At 41.0% G+C, this 14,643-nt stretch overlaps 2 protein-coding genes across 4 annotated transcripts; both read right to left on the bottom strand.

Annotated features, from left to right (window-relative positions):
* Positions 1-780: 780 nt before the first annotated feature.
* Positions 781-6,014, bottom strand: LOC113152524 (E3 ubiquitin-protein ligase RNF14-like). Its single transcript, XM_026345820.1, has 7 exons — positions 5,834-6,014; positions 5,321-5,451; positions 4,629-5,207; positions 4,302-4,380; positions 3,934-4,137; positions 3,667-3,839; positions 781-1,356 (listed from the first exon to the last, which is right to left on the bottom strand). Exons 1-7 carry the CDS (start codon positions 5,985-5,987, stop codon positions 1,252-1,254), a joined length of 1,425 nt encoding a protein of 474 aa, XP_026201605.1. The 5' UTR covers positions 5,988-6,014; the 3' UTR covers positions 781-1,251.
* Positions 6,015-6,501: 487 nt separating this feature from the next.
* ankmy1 (ankyrin repeat and MYND domain containing 1) lies at positions 6,502-13,941 on the bottom strand. 3 transcript variants are annotated; one of them, XM_026345816.1, is made up of 19 exons: positions 13,577-13,941; positions 13,059-13,205; positions 12,775-12,975; positions 12,173-12,226; positions 11,869-12,089; positions 11,530-11,746; positions 11,170-11,331; positions 10,761-10,900; positions 10,036-10,522; positions 9,760-9,941; positions 9,493-9,664; positions 9,212-9,352; positions 8,996-9,106; positions 8,801-8,908; positions 8,587-8,709; positions 8,364-8,465; positions 7,883-8,100; positions 7,634-7,788; positions 6,502-7,420 (listed from the first exon to the last, which is right to left on the bottom strand). In XM_026345816.1, exons 1-19 carry the CDS (start codon positions 13,784-13,786, stop codon positions 7,218-7,220), a joined length of 3,354 nt encoding a protein of 1,117 aa, XP_026201601.1. In that variant the 5' UTR covers positions 13,787-13,941; the 3' UTR covers positions 6,502-7,217. The 3 variants fall into 3 exon arrangements, with proteins under 3 accessions (XP_026201601.1, XP_026201603.1, XP_026201602.1); XM_026345818.1 differs by having other exon boundaries at positions 10,036-10,519; XM_026345817.1 differs by having other exon boundaries at positions 12,173-12,223.
* Between the last annotated feature and the right edge of the window lie 702 nt (positions 13,942-14,643).

Here is a 14,643-nt window from a genome sequence, read left to right as displayed (position 1 = left end):
GCTACCTTTTGGAGGGAATTGTTTTATAAACATATACATATCTATAAACATAAACTGCAATTGCGATACATGATGATGTAAAACTGGGAATATTTTACATAAAAAACTAGGTGAGCCACTGATTTTACATTTTCAATTACTTGATTTTATATTGAAAAATCAGCCCTAGGGGTACCCAGATGATAACTGGGGATGGTTTATGGCTTTAGTAGAAACAGTTTGTGTTTGTTACACAAAGGTAAAGACAGGACAGGTTTTACGAGCTGTCAATCACAAAATATTTCAGAAATGTGTAGTTTTATTATTAATAATAGTGAATGATAAAGCGTGTAAAATGAAGTCTTTGATATAACCTAAGGGAGGAATTCACTATCATTGTTGTAATGTTGCACCCTCTGCTGATTATAACAGAACAATATTGGGTTATTTTAAGACCAAAACAGAACTCATTGATAGAAAGATGACGAATAGTTTGTTTTAAAATTGACATTACAACATCAAACATTATGATTATATGGAACGTTACATTACTGCCTATCAATTGTCAGAGGGCTAATCATTTAGTTTTCTTTTGTCTGTTTAATGTTTAAAGGATACTTTGGTCTTGATCTTGAGTCACTGCAGATCTCTATTTATCATTATACATAATTCCACTGTTTCACAGGGATTTAAAGGAACTGAACCATCAAAATGTCTTCTGGGCCAGTAGCACCAAAAAAACAATTTTAAATGAATAAAACTTTCAATGAAATCTATTTAGAAATAAAATGAGAACAGAAATACATTCCTCAACCATACATACTTTATTTTACAGTACATACTCTACCATCTGAAAGAAAGGTATCTGTATGAAAGGTGCTTTACATGTAGTGATGATCTAGAAGTTAGTTAAAAGTGACTGAAACAAAATCTCTGCTGCTGCTAAACGTATCCCTTCATAACATACATAGACATAACCAAAAGTGGATCTTTAGCACCCTCTAAGGTCAAAAAAGTGGAACATACAGTGCAGTCCTATGCTAAATAGATAAAACAGAAATCAGCGACAGTAAGATGAGAGAAAATGGAAATTTTGAAATGACTTTTGCTTTAGCAAGAGACCATCTATATGCAATACACTATATACAAATCATTTAGTATCATCTTTAATGATATGACTTTCTATATGGTTTTATAGAACATCATTAAAAGTACATAAAAGTTATTGAAGGATTAGCGTCGGCAATATTGGCAGGATGAGCAGGGGCCACTTCAAAAGTGTCCACGTGAACCTTTTGCTGGCCGTCCGGCGACTGAGGCCCAGTAGAACAACTCTCTACACCGAGAGCATGTCATCAAGCTACATCCTCCGTCCCTCTACAGCACAAAACACAACAACTTAACAGATTAATATTAGTTTAAACAGTTCACAAAGCAATAAATCCCCTTCACTTTTTGCACATTTTATATTGTATTTATAATTGTAAAGGGATAAAACTGATATTATTAGAAATTAAACAATACAATAATCAACAAAAATAGCCACCAAAAAAAAAAAAAAAAACGTATTCAGACCCTGTGGGGCTCCAAAGTTTGATCAGCTGCATTATTTTTAGTATTCAGAAACTTAATTCAGTACTTTGAAGAAACAAAGATCATCTCCAGTTCTGGATTGGAAGTGTCTGTGACCTGCTATCTTCAGGTCTCTCTGTTGGGTTAAATCTGGGCTTCGATTGGGCCACTTCTGAAACAATTCAGCCTTATTTTGGCTGCTTGCTTTGAGTCAGTGTTGCACTAAAAGCTGAACCGTGACCCCAGTTTCACTCTAAAACAATTATTTTCGAGCACTTCTCTGTTTAGCTGCATTCATCCTTCCCTCAGTTCTGACCAGTCTAATTTGGGCTGTCAAATTTTGTTCAGTGGCTTTTATCTTGCCACTTTGCCACAAAGGACTGATTGGTGGAGTGCTGCTGAGATCCTTCCAGCAAAATCTCCAATTGGCCAACTCCAGCTTGAGTCATGTAGTCTGTAGCAACTGTAGTCACAGGAACATCATGCTGGAACAACTGACAAGTCTCTCTTTAGCTTTCTGTGGTTCATGTGCTGTGTGATGATGTACACATCATGAACAGCACAGTGACCACTTTTTACCATTTAAATAGACTGACTGATTACGAGTGTAAAGAAACCTGTGATACTAATTATAGCAGTGTTTTTCAACCACTGTGTATGAAAACACTGTAACACTAGTGTGAGAAAACGTCAGGTGTGCCGTGGGAAAATGATTCAATTTCACCAATTGGTCTAAAAAACATTTTTTGAAAACGAATTAATTATTGTCTGCAAATATTATGCCATTGTCGAGTGTCTGTGCTGTCTAGGGACCGGCAGAGTAATCATGTAACGCTCTTCCATATCAGTAGGTGGTGATGCATGGATGCGACAGGTGGCAGTGACAGTGGCATTGTGCCTAGTGAGACTACGGTGACAGTGATGGAGAAGTTAGCCAACAGTGCTATGGTCCCAAAGAGGCTTAAATGCCATCTCCAAACGAAACACCCTTCACTGCAAAACAAAAAGGTGAACTATTTTGTTCGCCTGCGTAACTTTTATGAGAAGAACCACAAAGGTAAATGAGAGAGCCCTTAAAGCTAACTACTACGTTGCTGAACTTGTAGCTAAATCAAAAAAAAGTCCCATACTGTGGTAGAGTCATTAATACTTCCCGCCTGCAACGCCATTGTAAATGAGACGGACCTGAAGCGGTTAAAGAAATAGACAAAGTCCCTCTCAGATAACACAATTTCCAGACGTATTGATGACATGTCTGCAGACATCGAAAGTGTGGTTTAATTTAATTTATTCTTAAGTAAGAATTTGCTTTGCTAAATCTACTGATATTAGTGGACAAACTCAACTCTTGGCCAATGTGCGTTTTGTGGATGGAGACGCATCAGAGAAAACTTTCTATATTAAAAGTAACAGGAGATATGAGATATGAAAGATCATAAAATACTTTTTTATTTGTGTTTATTTGATTCCTACTCAAGACACTTTGATAAGAATGACTGTATATGGGTATATTATACACATTAGTATAACATGTCCCTGTAGTTAAATAATTTTACATCTTTTCTAGGGGTACCATCACTTTTGTACAGGCCAGTTTCATTAGTTTGTTTTTTAAAAAGTTCTATCGAACCACAACTCAAAATAATTTTGTCTGATTTTCATTAGTTAATTTTAAGTAAATTGTTATTTATTACTTTTGTCCGTTTCAAGTTATTTCAGTGACCTTTGTGGCTTTTCTTTGTTTAACGGAAGGGTACGAACAATTTTGTCTGTGTGTGTAAGGGATTAAGCTGGGATTTTCCAGATATCCTGGATGAACTTATTCTTGATTTGGTTGCACAAATGCCGGATGAATTAATCACAGTTTAGTTATTATGGAGATTTATTCTGTGTTCCTGTGTTGTGGTTATCCACTCATCCTGGCTTCATTTGCACGAAAGCAGCTTTAATTAAGCTGAATTAAGTTACTATGGAGATTCTCTGAAGTTAGCCTGATTCAAGTACATTTGTAAATATGAGATTGTTATGGATTATTGAGCACATTTATAAAACATTTAACAATGCCCTCAAACTGAACAGGCCTGAATATCTTCTGAAGCCACAGTAAATACAAACCTGTATTTTTGAGTAACAGTGAGGGCAGTTCTGGGTGTTGGTGGCCAGCCACTGCTCAGACATAATCTCCTCCACAGTTACCAGCAATATTCTTTGGCCGTATCTTTTCTCCAGCAGTTGCTTCCTCTCCTTACTGCCATTGGCATAGTCATCCAACAGAGCCTTTATCCCCTCTGAGACACACACAGCAGAGTAGTATAAAAACACACTGTGTCATTTTACTAATGTTGCTGTGTCAGAATTATGAGTATTTAACAGTTACAGTACCATGTGACTCCGGCAGGTTCATATGGTCTCCCTGGTCATCTGTTACTGTCTGTTGTTTCTTTCCCATACAGTCGTCTGGCCCATGGTACGTCTTTCTGCAGGTGACACAAAAGGCAAAGCGACACACCGAGCACAGCGCTGCGGTGCCGGACTGCTCCCGAATGACGGCCGAGCCGCAGGAAAGGCGAGGGCAGTACACCACATCTTTGTGTACGGAGAGAGGGAGACATGAGCAGAGAAACCCAAAGCGACATTAAATGAGTTTTATAAAGAGAAAAACATATTTAAATAATCTTAGTTATAGTCACTCTGCTGTTTAAAGGATTTAAATCCATCTCTAGCTTTACAAGAACATAAGAGAAACACACCAGGCATTTGGTCTAGACTAGACTGTAGCAGAAGACGATCATAGCGGCTGAACAGGTCGTCTCCAACTAGACTCTTCACCTAGTAGAAAATAGAAAAGTAAAGAGGACAGAGAGAGATAAAGACTGTTATATATTGACTGTTTAACTTTCAGTACATAGGGTAATACTTCTATAATTCTACTATAGTGAAATTTTAAATGCCTTTGATTTGACGTGGATTATGGAGCACTACTTTTATTCATGTAAAAGATCTAAGCACTTATTCAGCTATAAAAAAAAAAAAGTCAGGAATCCAGAAGCCTCAAAGACTGTACCTAAAGGCCGTACCTGTGCAGGTGTAGGGCTGGCAGTGCAGTCTGCCTGAGGACAGGTGACAGCCTCCACATTCCCTTCTGTTATCTGGACCTTGCAGAACTCGGCTAGACATGCCCGACAGAAGACGTGACCGCACTCGGACAACTGTACGCACACTGAACCAAGGAAGACCATAAAACACACACTGCATTCAAACACTGTGCCGTCAAACACTTTCTGTTTCTGGTCTGCATTGTAGATCAGGATCTGGGACATGAGAATTTGTGACGGAGTGAGGCCAGACAGTATCTCGTCTTCAGTTTGAAGTGGTTCTCTGGTGGGGACTGGCAGAGAAGCAGCTCCTTGTCCAGTCTGATCTAGCTCGCCAGAGGAGCTGGAAGAAAGCAGTGACGAGGTCGAAGGGTTTGCTTCTGAGACTGAAGCACTAGGTGTGTCCTGGCCTTCATACTCATCATTGGGGAGCTCCAGCACATTTTGAATATCCAAGAATGTGAGGGCATCTTCTTTAAGAAACTGCACCCAGGAGAAGAGCACCACAGTGCCTCCCAACGCCTGGTAGAGATCAAGGAGCTGAGCAGTCAGTGCAGAGAGCTGTGGACAGAGAGAAGCAAATAGACTAATGCAATCTCAGTTGAGCATCTGGAACTACTCACCTCGCGGTTGTAAATGTCAGCAGTAGCGCTGTAAATGCTTCTATTGATTACCTGTGTGTTTGTCAGCCAGCTGCAGGTGAGGGTGAAAGAGGGCGGGGATGAGGATGGGTAGTGTTCAGGGAGCTCAAAGTTCAGGAGGAGCGGTGGAAGGAATGATATCTCATACTTCCTCAGTGTTTGACCTCAGAGAGACAAAAACAACAGAGGAACATTAAATAGATGAAAAACGTAGGATTGCATTTACTCAGATACTGAACTCACATAATTATGGTATAACTGTTGGCTCTACTTTACTGTATTTCCATTTGGCTGCTTAAATTTGGCCTATTTGACCCCTTAAATGTTGTTTAGTTTCAGGTGTGTATGCTTTTTTAAGATTCCATGTGTTATATGATATATGACATATTTATAATGTGACCTAAAATGCAGTAAATTTCTTCCACAAAAAGCAACATGTCTACATGTAATTCAGTCACATTTCATTCAGCATCCATACACCTGAGCAGTAATGTTGAACATGCTGTTAATATTAGATCTTCATTGTTTGTGTAGTTGTTTATTTACCTTCCTTCAGAACAACAGTGAAGTTTGCAGGCAGCTCCACGGACACTCGGATTTCTCCGGAAGACTTCGACTCATTCCGGACGAACTCCCCTGAACCAAAGATACTGTCGAGAGCGAGCAGTTCGTCTTCCTGCTCCTCTGAGTCTGTATTCATGCTCCCAGTCCCAAACAGAAACAAAATGTCTTCACGCTTGTTTGTTTGAGGAAGTCTTCTTTCGTTTGCTTTATTTCCTGCCTGAGCTTCCTGGTGCGTAAACGTCCGCGTCTGGAGAAGTTTGAACCGGCGACGCTCGTTTCCGTGAGCAGCGATCAGGAGAAGTGTTTGTTCAAGTCTCTCCGACCAGTCAGAGTCCGACCCTGTGTTGACTCATCTGTGCATGATGCAAAACGCCACAGTCAGCTGCAACCGCGCCCCGGCGCTGCTGTAACGTCAAGAAAAACGTGTCTGCGTCAGGTGATCTGGTCCAAACATAAGTAAAACATGTTGTTGATACTGTACAAAAAAAGAAGAGTGCTGTGTAATCAAACACATGCTCATTGAATAGGTCAGTAGGCTACAGCTTTAAATATAAACACATGAATACTGTCTGAGGTCCCATAGAAAGACACACTGTTCATTACACCTGCACACATGTACAATAAAAATACAATAACATTATTGGCTTATAAAACCTTTTAATGATGGTGCTGCAGAAAATCTAGTTACAGTGAAATCATCATTTCTCACACTGGTGCTCAGTAAATGTTATGACAGACAGCTGCTGTGCACAGCTGGAAGTATCTGTCACCAGAGAAACGCTATTAGGATGAAAATAGGAAATTATTTACTCTGAGTAATATCAGCATATCAAGGTTTTGATATTAGTTGTTGCCTGGGTTGAAAAATATAACACAAGGTGAGTAAGGTTAGAAACTCTGAACTAGGTAACTTAAAACATTATGACTCATCCACTTGGTATCTTAAACATCCCAGGAAATATTAGTGTAATGTAACCACTAGTTATAAAGGTATATTTAGACTGGCTGACTAATCAACCACTGTCAGTCTGCAAAGTGAAAATTTGTCCCACATTTCATTACATAAATGAAATTAATTGGCATTAAAACTATCCCAAATGGCTGGTGTGACAATCCCATTATATTTATAATAAAAAAATTATCAAACCCAATGGGACAGGGGATAAACGTGTATACTATTATTACTATCGCAATGTGTAAACCTCCAGAACTAAATATGTCAGAGAGAGAGAGAAATAATTTTGGCACATAATTTCTCCACCATTCAGTAAAATACAAAAAAAAAAAACTAAGACACTAGCTAAGAATGAAATGGTGTAAAAGAAGTACATCGCAAGATTAGGTATAGAAAATAGTGTTTTATCCATCAGTTGAGGCTGTAGTTTTCTTTCAGGTTGAGTTGACTCTCTGAGACCTTCTCTGCCATTCTCAAGGGTTTTGGGGCTCTTGGGGATTTCAACTTGACACTCAAGGGCCTGGGGATAGTTTTGGATTTCAACATGATGTTCTTGGAACTGGGGCCTTTTTGGGATTTAAACACAATATTCTTCTGGATGCCATTAGCAGATGCTGGACGGAGAGAGACACATAGATAAAGTATTATTCTATTTGTCCAAAAATTAAAACTTACCAGATTCTGGGCAAATTTGATTCAAAACACTATGACAAAATTAAACACTATTATTTTATTAGAAGCTTATTTGGTGAAATGTCTGGTCTGAGCTTTGGTGCTTCTGCAGTACGATTTGGGGGTTGGGTTTGCTGGGCTGCTCTGATTCCCACCTGACACCCGGATACACTCTTCCTTATGTCTTTCCTCCCACGCTTTCAGTGTACAGGCCCTGGAGCAGTAGTAGACCTTGTGGCAGCGGCTACAAGCCGCCAGCTTCACAGACACCGAGCGACCACAGTGATAGCAGAACTTAAACACTGGCTTCCTAAGACAGAATTTACAGACTTAGACTTGGAAACATGGTTCTGAAAGGTCTGCGTGCCTTAATGCCTCATATGACCGTGTGTATATAACATTACCTGCGTTTTTCTGTTTCGTGTGGTTGACTGGATCCATCTAAGGAAATGGCATTCGATTTGAGGTGTTCTTCTTCTCTCTCTAAATATTCTGTCTCCCTCTGGCTCACAGTCTTTCTCAGCAGATCCCCCATCATGGTCAGCAGCTGGCGCCGTGTTTTGAATATTTCCCTCTCCCGCATGTTCAATGCGTGGAAGGGAGTGTTGGCAATACGTAAGTCCTAGACAGTAAAATGGAACTTGTGAAAGTGCAGCTGAGTTACATTTTGCTGTGACACCCACTGCATACAAAATATTAGAAGCAATATGATGTAGTCGCTACCAAAATGAATTCAAAAAGAATCCCAATCTTGAGTCATGAACATGATCTCAACCAAAACTAAACACAGCAATACAGTATCACTGCATGAATTTGATTGGTCATTAATTGCATGCATTTACTTCAACTGTAATGTATACAGTGTTTTTACAGTTGGTTTGTTACCTGGCTGAAGGAGTAATGTGCATAGTCAACCGCGGTTCCCACAACATCTCCCACTATAACTGGCATCAAGATGTCAGCACCAGCCTTAGCTAACATGTCCAACTACATCAAAGAGACACATGATTCAACTCTGGAGGAGAACACACCGAATACTGTACAAGACTAATGTGGCCAATTTATGATTTATGATGTTAAGCATATGTGTACATGTTTGTAAGTGTACCAGCTTAGTTCTGGTGCCACCTAAGTGGTAGCTGATGTTAGCGAGGGCACAGAGAGCGCTCCCCACCCTGCTGCCAAGAGGAATGTTGGGATCTGCGCCGCCTTTCAACAGTTCCTCCACTGCCTGGGCAGGATAAAGAAACAGGTTCAGGAACTGAAGGTTTCTGGGCATGTACTGTATATGAAGTGTGAGTCTATGTTTGTGTGTGGTCTACCAGGTCATTGCCACTTGCTATAGCCAGGGAGAGGGGTGAGTGTCCACTCCAAAGAAGGTCGGTTCTGGCTCTGTGGGAGAGCAGGAGGGCTACCACCTTACTGGCATTCTGCAAAATAAATAAAATAAAATAAATAAAGTTTTAAGTGATGAATATGTCTGTCTGTGTGCATATACATACAGAGTCTTTACTGACCCGATAGTCACTCTCTCTCTGGCAGGCAACATGCAGGGCTGTTCTGCCTCCTCCTTTAAGATTTGGGTTCTCATTGGTGCTCAGTGGCTCCTGGGGCTTATTGAAAATAATCTGTAAAAGACCAAGAATTAAACATTTTTCCTTTATTGGTTCTATGGCCAAAGAAAACTATTACAAAGAATTCTAATTAAGCTAAATGAACAAGAACATACGCACATTATCTGGTTCATAGACCTCATCCTGGTCCCATGCCTGTGAGTCTGGGTCAGTGATAGCATGCAACAGCAGCTCTGTGATTGTGGGGCCTGCTGGACCTGGCAGCGATGCAGCTACATGCAGGGGATAAAGGCCTTTCCTCTATAAAAAGGATGACAGGTTGAGGGAAAATGTTTTATGGAAATGATGAATAGAGGGTTATAAGAAGGAGCATGATATTACTCATTTGACTTCTCTGCACCTCAAACTTGACGTGTAGTAAAAAAAACATTAATTCCTACCTCAGGTGGAAGTGGGATATCTGTCCGCGCCCCACACAACAGCAACTGTCTAACAACCTCAGTATCAGCTGCCATAACTGCCAGAAAGAGGACAGGCATGGGGACCCTGGATAGGTTGGGGTCAGCTCCTCGTTCCAGTAACAGTCTCAGGGTGTTCAAACGAACGCGGTGTCTGGTCACAAAAGCGCACAGCATTTACAAAAGGTACACGTCACCGGAACACAACAAACAGCACAGGAAAATAGAGGAGAGCAGAGTAAAACTTACTCGATTTTCATCACAGCCATTTTACGCACAGTTTCCTGTGTGTCAGAGCGCTGAGGAATCCCTGTGCGACTCAGTGCTTCTGCCGAGCGCTGCAACACTTCCTCTGTTACCTGGATTTTATAGCTGCTGACAGAGCGGGCAGAGTCAAAGTTCTGATTTTGGGTCAGCTCTCTGTCTTTTCCCTGTTGCAGACACACAGATGAGTCGACAACAGTTAGTTCAGACAAGTACAAACCCAACAAACCAAATGCAGTGTGGAATTTCTGTGCACCATACCTGAAGTCTTCCTATTGAGCGACGTTCTTTCCACTGCACGCTGCCCAGTGCAATGTGACCATCCAACACTTGAATGGAGCGCTCCACTCCAGGCACATCCTCATTACCTTTCTCCTCTCTCTCTTCTACATCCTCTTCCTGAATATTCCCTATTCTTTCATCTACATCTTCCTCAACCTCGCCCCTCAGCTTCCCATCCTCATTCCTTGAGTCAGCTGGTCTTTCCTGGTCTTTTACCTCATCTTCTCTATTGGGCCATGTTTGATCATGTTCTTCCATAACCTTTATTTTCTCCCCTTTGTTCTCTCCCTCCTCCTCTTTTTGGCTGCCTTCTTCTCTTTCTCCAAGCTCTCCCTCACTTTCATCCTCCCTGCTGTACTTCTCTCCCTCCTCCTCCCGGAGGTGTAAAGAATCTTTAGGGGCTCCAGCTTCATTCTGGTCAACCCACTGCTCAGTGATGAACTCGCCATCATTGGACACTTTCCTGCTGTGGTGTGAGATGTTCTTTGTTAGTTATTGGTGAGTTCTGAAGAAAACATAACCGAAAGAGCCCTACCAAACAGGGAATTTAAACAAGTCCACCAGCTTGATTTGGAGACACTGCTGTACAAAGTGACACATCTAAAAATGTGACCAATATGTATATACCAATATGTATATTGTGACAATATGTACAATTTCAGCTGAACTATGTGTGAGTAAGGTGATGTTTGCTATATTCCTACCTGTCAGACAGTGAGCTCTGTTTGGATTGGTGGCTGAGAGTTGTGTTACTGGTCTGAGCTCTGCTGTTAAGCCCGGGTGTGTCTGCAGTGTTCCACACTAGGCCATTCTGAAGACTGTTCCCACATGCAGACTTTAAAACCTGATGACACATTACAGTTGAAGTTGTTTCATGTCAGCTACTGTATCTGTGCAAAACATAGGGTAATGCATATGAACTAAACCATCTAGAGATTATGAAAAAAAGCAAGTTTATAGCCATGCTAGGAGTTATGGGAGCTGTAATTAGGTACAGTAAAGTTCTGCTAAGAGAACCAATTTAGCTAACTTGTCCAGAAACCATAAATTGTAGCGGACTAATCATCATCCTGCCTTTAGAGTTGCTAAAATCACATCACTGTATAATCTTACTTGAGCCTCGGCAGCTGGCTCAGATAAAGTAGTGTGCAGGGACTGAAAAGGGTAGTAGAGGACAAGACACACAGCCAAGGCTGACATGCCTTCACAGTTCAACATGTCAATATCAGTACCCATATCCAACAACAGCTGGATCACATTGTTATGGCAGTTTACCTAAAGGGTGGAAAACCAAACCAAAAAGAGACAGAGAAAGACAAACATCAGAATCAAACCAAACTGACTTAACACAACTAACATTTAAATCATTTACTTATGTTGTTCATGACTGTAAATGCTGAAAATTGTCTTTAAAAGCAATGACATAGAAAATAAAATTTGGAATGCAAGGAGTGATTTTTTTTTTTTTTTTACTGTGGCAGCAATAAGTGCAGTGTGTCCTTGTGCATCAGCTATATCAGGGTGGACCAAACCAGTCTGGAGGATCTGAGAAACAGCCTGCAGTTCCCCTCGGGAGGCATGCTGGATCAACAACTCAGAAGTAACTTCCAAGGGCCCTTTGGAACCAAAACCTTCTCTGCTCAGAGAGAGAACAGCAGCAACGTCCCAGCCCACATTTTCAGCCTGTAGTCTATGAGACACAACGAATTACATAAAGTGCATATTAGTCATTGCTGTTCGCAGTCATACATGTTTAGAAACAAAAATAGAAACAAGAATTTTCTCAATAAACTCTTTTGATGTATGTCTGACCTGTGTTTGTGTATGTGAGTCTGCATGCGTGCCTGTAAAGGCAGAGTGGAGAGCGGGTCTCGCTCATAGCCTTGGTGTAAATAAGCATTTGGCTCCCACAGCTCGCCATAAAAGTGCTGATCCAGCTCTCTCCTTCGACCAGGGGGTAGTGGCAAGTGGTCACCATCTGTTGAGTAACTCTCCATGCCAGGCGGAAGGATAAAATCCTCATCTGACAGCACCTGAAATTGATGGGACATTAAAGTGAAGTGCTTGGAGTTGAGTCACAAAGCACATAAAGTTGTTTATTATTGCAGTACTTTACCTCAGAGGGTGTCCTAGATTTTTTCTGAAAACCCCCAGAAGGAATGGCAGACTGCTAATGACAAGAAAAAAGCAAAGTCATACACATTATTATTGTGACATATGATACACCAAATATAAGATGACTGTATAAACATAGATGTTTATAATGTATTGATAACAGTGTGTAGCTGTGAAGAATGAAATCGTTTTGCCCCCTGAAAGTTTGGTTTTGGGCACTATAATGAAGTTTTTTAACCCTAACCGATGCAATGAGCAGCTTTGGTTTTCTTATGCAAATATGTTGGAAGACCACTTGTCAGTAAGGCTAATTGGAAAAAAAGACTTCTATTTCCTAGGCATAAAGATTGGACTCTGGAACAATGGAGAAATGCCATGTGGTCTGATGAGTCCAGATTTACACTGTTCCAGAGTGGTGGGCTCATCAGGGTAAGAAGAGAGGCGGGTGAAGTGATGAACCCATCATGCCTCGTGCCTACAGTACAAGCCTGTGGGTGCAGTGCTATGATCTGGAGTTGCTGCAGTTGTTTTGTTTGTATGGGTAGTGTAAATGCATGTGTGAAAATACTTTCTCTTCTACTATTCACAGTAGCCAGCAAATACCTGAGACAGTGTCAGGGAATCAGTGGTGGCAGCAGTGTCCATGTAGGCAGCGTATTCAGGAAAGTTCCTCAGGCTAAAGCCCTCTTCCACAGACGTACAAAGCCTTATCATGCGTTCCCCGAGCCACAGACCCACATCCTGACAACCACCTGGATAAGTAACCACACCTGGACCAAACCTTTGATCAGCGTGGTACAAACCCTGAGGGGAGGGAAACAGTTTGTTGCAATATACTTTTAGCAATAATCTAAATAACGGTAAACAAATCCCTGTCACCAGTTTACCTGGAAGATGGTTCCATCAGGGAACAGCTGTTGTCCATACCCTTCCTTTCTGTTGAGGTAGAACTTGCCAGTGAACCTATGACCTGTGGGCCAGCAGTAGATCCCATTTCCATGCCTGTAGTCTTTGTAGAAAGAGCCCTCGTAGTACTACACAAAGGAGCAGACAGGGAACTCAAATAGTGTAGTGCCCTTATTTACATCTTCAGGAGAGTGCAAAAATGTCAATGTGTTTTAAGCAAAAGTTTCTCTAATACACAGTATTTTTGTATATTTTGATGCTTGTAGTTTCTAAATATTTGTATTTTACTTGTTGCAGAGTAACTGCTTACTGCCAAAACTCTAATACACAGTATTATTGTTCCTAGTTTAGTTTTTTATACTTAACTGAAGTACAATTAAAACTTGATTTATTGTGTTTCTTCAATGTACCATTGCTGCCTTCGCTTCAGTAAGCTAGCTTAAAGAGCTAGCCAACTAGCTAACGATAAGTAACGCTGACGTTACTTTACTAACGTTACCTCTCCGTTCCTCCAGGTGTACCTTCCGGTACCGTGTTTGAATCCGTTCACAAATTCTCCCTCATATCTGGATCCATCGGACCAGTGCTGAACCCCGGAGCCTTGTCGTCTGTCTTGACCGAGCTCAGCTCCTCTGTGCCCGTTGCTCGCTCTCTCAGCCGCGGGCTCCGCTCCTGCTGCTCCAACACCTCTGCAGCTCGTCGACAGCATTTTAACCAGGACGTTTCCTCTCTGACAGTAACTCGACTACATCCATCCGTTTGAGTAAAGCAGCAGTTCGTATAGAGTTAATTTAAAGTTTAGTTCATCTTTTTTTTTTTAACAGATTGGAGCCTTGACTTTCTGTAAACGCCGGTTGTCACGGCAACGGCATGACCTCGCAGTGAACTCGCGCATGCGCGGAACGCATTCGCTTCACATTCTTGGTTTCTGTTCTGAGACTGAAGCATGAAGTTGCCTTGGTTGACCAACTAGAGCAACAAAGTCTCTGCGTGTGTAATGTAGACATGTGACAGAAAAAATGCTGAAGTTTAGTAATTAAAGGGCTGTATGTCTAAAATGTGCTTTGTCCAGATTTTCTTATAGGACTTATCACTGTTACCCCTGCAGAATCATGTATTTACAGTTTTCATTTTTTTGTATTTGTACTGGCATGACAATAGCTGTGTTAACAGGACAGGGGACCCAATGTAAGACTGCAAATTTATATTAAAAAATTGCAATTAATGTAAAATGTTGTAGTTTATCCATGCACCTCTTTGTGGACTACAACAAGGAAGCACAGAGACTATAGGCTCTATAGACTGGGATAATAGCAGTAAATAGCAGGTAAATACTAATAAAAATTAAAGTGGGTAATTATCAGAGAGCAGTGTGTCCTTGTTAAAGTTAAGTGTTTCTCTATTTAGACTCAATGGAGCAGGACCACCCTGTGAGATTGTGCATGTTCATACTATGTCACCTGATACTTATTCCTGTAACGGACACTGCTGCGCTTGGTTTCAGTCTATGTTGGAGAGTTACCAGAGCTTTGTCAGAGCTGTGTAGAAATCTATTTCAGGTTGGTT

The sequence above is a fragment of the Anabas testudineus genome, chromosome 4 (genome assembly GCF_900324465.2).
Source record: "Anabas testudineus chromosome 4, fAnaTes1.2, whole genome shotgun sequence".
In the NCBI taxonomy this organism is placed as follows: Eukaryota; Metazoa; Chordata; class Actinopteri; order Anabantiformes; family Anabantidae; genus Anabas; species Anabas testudineus.
The sequence above is the reverse complement of the archived record's forward strand: the minus strand, read 5'-3'. Positions and strand labels throughout refer to the sequence as shown.

What these genes read in the sequence shown, in the direction of transcription:
- LOC113152524 (XM_026345820.1), bottom strand. Translation starts at nt 5,987, where the DNA reads ATGAATACAGACTCAGAGGAGCAGGAAGACGAACTGCTCGCTCTCGAC. An exon ending in CCAGCCCTACACCTGCACAG is followed by an intron (nt 4,381 to 4,628) that starts GTACGGCCTTTA and finishes ATTTTCTACTAG; the next exon opens with GTGAAGAGTCTAGTTGGAGA. An exon ending in GAACCTGCCGGAGTCACATG is followed by an intron (nt 3,840 to 3,933) that starts GTACTGTAACTG and finishes TGTGTGTCTCAG; the next exon opens with AGGGGATAAAGGCTCTGTTG.
- ankmy1 (XM_026345816.1), bottom strand. Translation starts at nt 13,786, where the DNA reads ATGCTGTCGACGAGCTGCAGAGGTGTTGGAGCAGCAGGAGCGGAGCCC. An exon ending in AGCCAGCTGCCGAGGCTCAA is followed by an intron (nt 10,901 to 11,169) that starts GTAAGATTATAC and finishes ATGTGTCATCAG; the next exon opens with GTTTTAAAGTCTGCATGTGG. An exon ending in ATATCCCACTTCCACCTGAG is followed by an intron (nt 9,353 to 9,492) that starts GTAGGAATTAAT and finishes TCCTTTTTATAG; the next exon opens with AGGAAAGGCCTTTATCCCCT.